At 45.6% G+C, this 6,022-nt stretch overlaps 1 protein-coding gene across 1 annotated transcript; it reads right to left on the bottom strand.

Annotated features, from left to right (window-relative positions):
- Positions 1–4,379: 4,379 nt before the first annotated feature.
- Positions 4,380–5,606, bottom strand: LOC138839726 (heat shock transcription factor, X-linked member 3-like). Its single transcript, XM_070039303.1, has 2 exons — positions 5,103–5,606; positions 4,380–4,886 (listed from the first exon to the last, which is right to left on the bottom strand). Exons 1-2 carry the CDS (start codon positions 5,604–5,606, stop codon positions 4,380–4,382), a joined length of 1,011 nt encoding a protein of 336 aa, XP_069895404.1.
- Between the last annotated feature and the right edge of the window lie 416 nt (positions 5,607–6,022).

Below are 6,022 nucleotides of genomic sequence, written 5' to 3'. Positions count from 1 at the left end.
CCCTGGTCCCGCCTCCTTGTGGGCGGGACATGGCACTAAGGTCCACCACAGGGGGCGGAGCTGCGGACGGAGTGCAAAGTTGGCCTGGCTGCTTAGCAACTGCATTCAAACTAACTTCATTTCATGGAACATTCTTAAAGGACTTGTCTAATTTCACCAACAACTAAAGTATTTAGCGGAAAGCTTCATAAAATCAAGTCTCTGATTCTATATCTGACGTTCCAAGTTTGACACCCCTTTGTAGCTCCGGGAGAGTTACTAGGGCCATCCAAAGCAATGACACCAATCTTTCCACATAAAACTCATACAAGTAAACATTAAATAAATGTCTGCAATATTAACAAAATAATGATTGGCTCACTTCTAGTTAAAATTAAGGAACCTAATACATGTACTTACTATCTCTTGAAGGTTGTGTTCATCTGAAAACTGACCATAAATGGAGTTAAGAAATAAAGTTCCAGAAATCTTGGATACACACCATATCAAGGCACGATCTGCCCTTTCCTTTCATTAATGTATCCCTAGGGCCATCATTGTGTGTCTGGACTAGAGAGCACGATGGGAATTTCTTGCATAAGAAAGAAGAGTCCTTTACTCCACGCAGACTGATGCAGTGACCACACTTACCCAGAGAATTGTATTTAGAGTCCTGGAGTCTAGGGGCATGAGAAATGGTGCCCTGAGGAGGAGACTAATAAGAACATTTAACGGTCCTCAGCAACGGTGCACTCAACAGTGTCTGTATGTAGATGTGCAAGGCACCACTAGAACTCATTTCTCAAGATGTATGAAAGCGGGGATGGATACAGCCACATGGAGGACACCATTATCCTTGTGGTGGCAGTCACAGCCCTGAGTTCCCTGGGACCTGAATGGAATTAAAATGAGTTATATCACAACCAGACTCTCTTATTGCCCTCCCAATACAAGCGAAGCCCAAGGGATCCCGAGGAGACAGTCAGGGACTAAGCATCATGGCAGCCTTGATGTTTGCAATTTTTCTATCCTGAATCACACACTGTCAACTATGATGTAAGATGAAGTGGTTTTCTAATAGAAGAGGTTAAAGACCGGCCTCCCTCTGGAATCCTGTATCATCTTCTGAACAGCTATTCTCTTCATTTTCCAGCCAGTTCATTGCCTTGCCTTGGCTTGCCATTACTCACTTCCAGGCCCTTGCATTTAATTCTGGGGTGAGATAAGCAGTGGTTGGGAGAAAGGGAGGACAGAGAACTAACTCAGTTAGGGCACACACATTGGGGAGAGAGGAAGGGAGGTATGTCTGGGGTGGTGGTCACTGGGGTCATAGGTTTGTGACAATGATAAGTCTTGTGGGATTACAGCTAATTCAACTCATGAGCTGACTTCAGATACCAAGGCTGTGTGCCAAACAGCTTTTAGGTAGGAGCCAAGCAGATATGGGACTACAGCACTTGGCTTGGCAGGACCAGGAAACTAGGAGTATTGGTGAGGGTGGTATTGGACAGGTATGAAAAGTAGTTGGACCCAGACTGTCATTCTGCTAAACTAGTTCATTCACCACAAAGACCCAACATAACTAAGATGGCCTTATGTCATCTGTGGGCTCTTCTAAGCAGTAACCACACACGATGCAGTCTGTGCTTTTCTCTAGCTATCCCTTCGTATGTCATAAGCAACCCAAAGGCTCAATGAATGGATCCAAGACATGCTGGCCCCTTGTGTTTTGTGTACTGTGGAGCAGGATATCAGTGACTCATGGCGACACATAGAAGCAGAACACTGTGGGATCAGTGGGATTTCAGGGTACTTGGCAGATGAGTCACATCATTACGAGGCTTAAGTGCTTAGGTATGACATGTGTCTGTGTTAGGTCCAGGGAGCTAGAAGAAGATAAAGTTTCGCTGCCTCTCCTTCCAGCAGTCTTTTGCTGGTGCTACGTTTGGTGGAGGCAAGCCCCTGGAGACTGTTAACTACTCCTGCTGAGGAGCCCACAGAATTGTACACCTGCCACCGCATTGATTTCTGGTGGGAATTGCTGGTGGAAAGGCTGGGGATGAGCCCAGATTCCAACCTTGCTCCAGAAAAGGGGAATAGTTTGGCCAAGGTGTAGTAGTGGGAAAATGAGGATGTGCTGAGCATGGGACAGATGATTCTCCAATGTGCCCCAGGGTTGTGGCAGACAGTGTGTGCTTCCATTGTCCTGCGAGCTGTTGAGTGTGCACACACCGAGGTTCCCCAAGAACATTATCTAAGGGGTCAGGAGGGCCAATGGGCCTATGGCTCTATGTTCCATAGTGGAGCTTTCACATAGGCACAAGCAAATATTCACTAAGTAAACTCCAAAGAGGAATCATCAATCAGAGCTGGGTGGGTGCATGGAATTAGGATGCCTGCCTGGCTTCACATGTGTGCTCAACATGGAGCAGCCTGGGCAGTCTGTTCACCTCAGCATGGATGAAGCCTTGTAGCAGCAGCTGTCACCTGGAGTGCTTAGGCATCTTACACTGTCTGTAGGTTTGCCAGCTTTAACTGCCATCTTAAGTGTACAGAGGGGACCTGATTGTCACTTGATTACTTGTACTGTTCCATGGATGTTGGGCCTTCTCCTTTTCATGTCTGGAGCCTCTATGTGCCTCACTAGACAGCCATGAGCACTGTTTAGAATGCCTCCAGTGTCCAGAAGATTCATCTTGCATAGGGTTCATTGACATTAGTGTGGGGAACTAGAGAGTACCCAGAAATTTATCTCCTCGCAAGACCAAGGAGCTGGAACATCAAGCTGTGCTGACCAACCTGAAGTACAAGTTCTGGTCTATTATTTCCAGTCCCAGGTGGTTACTGGAGCCCTTATCTAGGAACTGGGTAAAAGCTATATTCCAGGAAGCCATTCCTAAAAACTGATCTATTTGGGCCATGAAGTATGACTGGCTTAGATCTTTCAGGACAGCATTGCTCTCAATCAGCCAAGTCATGCGGTATCTATTCCCAAACATAGCTAAGTCCTATAAAAATCAGCTAGCTCTAAACACCACAACCTTGTTAAGCAGTAACCAGTAAGTGCTGTTCCCACACTTAGGTGATGAGGTCACAAGAAGTGACCATCTTTGTGCATTTCTTCTTGAGGCTTCTTGCTAAGGTATCAAGTACATTGTCTCTTTGGGAAAAGGAAAGGCTGCTGGGAAATGTCTCAGTGTTGTCCCAGACATTGGTTTGCTATGTTCTGCAGGGAACAAACAAATGTGCCTATGACTGTTGAGCCTCCTTTACTCTTTTCCCAGTCTTTGAGTCAAGCTTCATGGAATGGTTGAACAACATCCCGGGAGCATGTGTGAGGCCTAGGACTGGACACTGTATGGTATCAGCTGAGAGTGAGCAGCCTGCAATGGCCTGAGGTATCCAGGTTAAAGAAGACATTACACTTGGAAACAGAGTAGCCATACATCCTTTCTCTTGTTTCCACTACATAGGAAATTTCCCCCTGAGATTATGAAGCAAGTACTGTTTGTCTTATAGCAAATGTTCTAGTGAATGCTATCTATAAGAATCCTGGCCTAGCCCGGTGCTGGTGGTTCACACATGTAATCCTAGCTACTCAGAAGGCTGAGATCTGAGGATCACAGTTCAAAGCAGCCCAGACAGGAAACTCCGTGAGACTCTTATCTCCAATTAACCACTAGAAAACCAGAAGTGGTGCTGTAGCTCAAGTGGTAGAGCACTCGCCTTGAGCTGTAGAGGTGAGGGACAATGATTAGGCCCAGAGTTCAAGTCCCACAACTGACAAAACAAAAAGAATCCTGGCCTTCCCGATCCCCTACCCTGTGGGAGTGACTGAAATGTACTGTCCTGTGAGCCAGGAGATGGCAATGGTCCATGTCTTGTTGGATGGGCAGCTTGCAGTCCTGAAGGATCTTGGAAGTAGAACCAGACCTTCCTGGCAGTGTTGATTGGGGAGCATCCATGAGGAAGCAATCCCCTGCTTCAAGATACCCAAATCATTAGTGAGATGACTCTCCCTGTCCCAGGTGAGGACCAGGCCTGACCCCAGGTAAGACCCAGGGGTCTTACCTGCCCTCAGCCCTGTGGAATCCTCTACTGGCAATGCTGCTGTTCAAACAAATGGCATCAAGAGGAAGCAAAATGGGAGAGGGTATATGCCAATAACTCGTGAGCAGGAAGGAAGGTTCCAAACAACACAGACTCAAGAATATCATTTAGTTTGTTTATTATCTGGTAAGATGTTTGGGGACTTGTCTTAAGATGAAAATTGCTTCTTCATTAGAAATTGATTTTATGGGCCTTTAGCACCCAACAACTTCAGGGCTCTGCATTGACTTTGAAATGTTCACAAAGGTTACATGTTTGTAAACTCTGGAGCACTTTTCCTCCTCCTTCTCCTATTGCTCGTCCTCAGGATCTTTGTCACCATCCAGAGGCTCATCTGGGGTTATGAATAGCAGTGAACCCAGTAGAAAAGAGCAACAGATGTTATACAAATCCATCATATACCGCATATCAGGAACTGACTGTGACGTGCTAGGCACGTCCTCACTGCCTTTGGTTTCACAGTCAGGCAGAAGCTCAAAAAGGTTCTTCGCTGAGGTGCCTTCTCCACTAGAATTTTTTGGTTCCTGAGGGCAGGTGTTTCTCGGAGGAATGCCACGGAAATATAATGCTATATCCTCCCTGGATCCTGCTTCACTGAGGCACTCCCTCTGGGGATCTCGGTTAACTTCATGCTCGGCATCCAGCTGGAAACCTGCGGTCTTGGCCTTTTCCTTACTTTCTTTCACCAGACTGGTTTTGTGTGTTTCTTGCAGACCAATGTGTCTATTATTTCTTTTAATGCAGATGTTTTTAACAAGATCCGGGTTGTCTCTCCGAAAATTGGAATTATGGTATATCTGTAACAAAATGAAATATTTCATTCTTTCTTACATAACATAGTCATTGCTTTCTTCCTTTCCTCAATCATAAACCTGATTGTGGGCAGGTGTCAATCCACCCCTCAATAAGAGCTCACTAAAGATAAAGGGTTTGTAGTTTAGGGTGGCAATACATGGACAGCACACTAAGATTCCCATCAAACAGAAAATGAGAGACAAATATTTTTAACTTACCATGACTTTTCCTTGCTCTTGAGCCTGAACTGTGGAGTTGTTGGGACGGATTTTGGTGAATTCATGCAGATTCAATAGGCGAATGAAACTCTTCATGGTTGAGGCATGAAAAACTTTGTTTGTGCCTTCAAGGTCGAGAACTTCCTTCTGAAATTGTTCGGCATGGATAATTACATGGTCTCCTTCTTCATTCCAGGTCACTGATTTAAAAGCCTGGTTCTCTGCTATTAGCCATAACTTTCTTGGAAAGGAGAGGTGAGCATCAATGTTGTCTTCTTTATTGGCCTCATTCGGTGTGTTCTCACTAGATTCTAAGTTAGATTGGGTTGGCATTTCCTGGATTATGGCTTGGTTTCCTTGTTCATCCATACTGTCTCTTGAATCCATGGTGGGATTAGGAAATGGCTCTGACACTCCACCTCCTGGTGGCTTATCGACAACAGGTGGAACCAACTTCTCTTCAAGGTCTTCTTGCATGTTCTCATCTTGCATAATCTTATCCATGGCACTACACAGGCAGTAGAAGCATTTTGTTTTGAAGACTACTAGTTGCTGTCCTTGTAGGACCAGAATGTCCTTAGTCTCACTGGCCTGTCTTGAAAAAGCTCTTTACTAGTTGTATAATGTAGTTACTGGGGCAACCCTCTGCTGACATCAGTCTCTTTGTGTGTCATATTTTGTCACAAACATGGGCTACAGCCAATCAGGAGATGGCATCTTGTCCAAGTGTGGGAAGAAGGAGGGGCGGCAGACCCTAGGTCTTTCTCACTCTCCAAATGTACAGATAAGCCTTTGGAATTCCCAGACAAGTCTCCTGAGTCTTCTGACTGGCCCAGCAGGGTCACAAGTCCTAGTCTTGCCTGAGTTGAGAAATCAAGATCCCATTATCCCTCCCTCTCCTGATGAAGGGGGAGGCCCTT

Source organism: Dipodomys merriami, unplaced genomic scaffold (assembly GCF_024711535.1).
Source record: "Dipodomys merriami isolate MVZ:Mamm:240054 unplaced genomic scaffold, mDipMer1.0.p SCAF_3, whole genome shotgun sequence".
Lineage (NCBI taxonomy): Eukaryota > Metazoa > Chordata > Mammalia > Rodentia > Heteromyidae > Dipodomys > Dipodomys merriami.
Note: the sequence above shows the minus strand (reverse complement) of the source record. Positions and strands in the feature narration are given on the sequence as shown.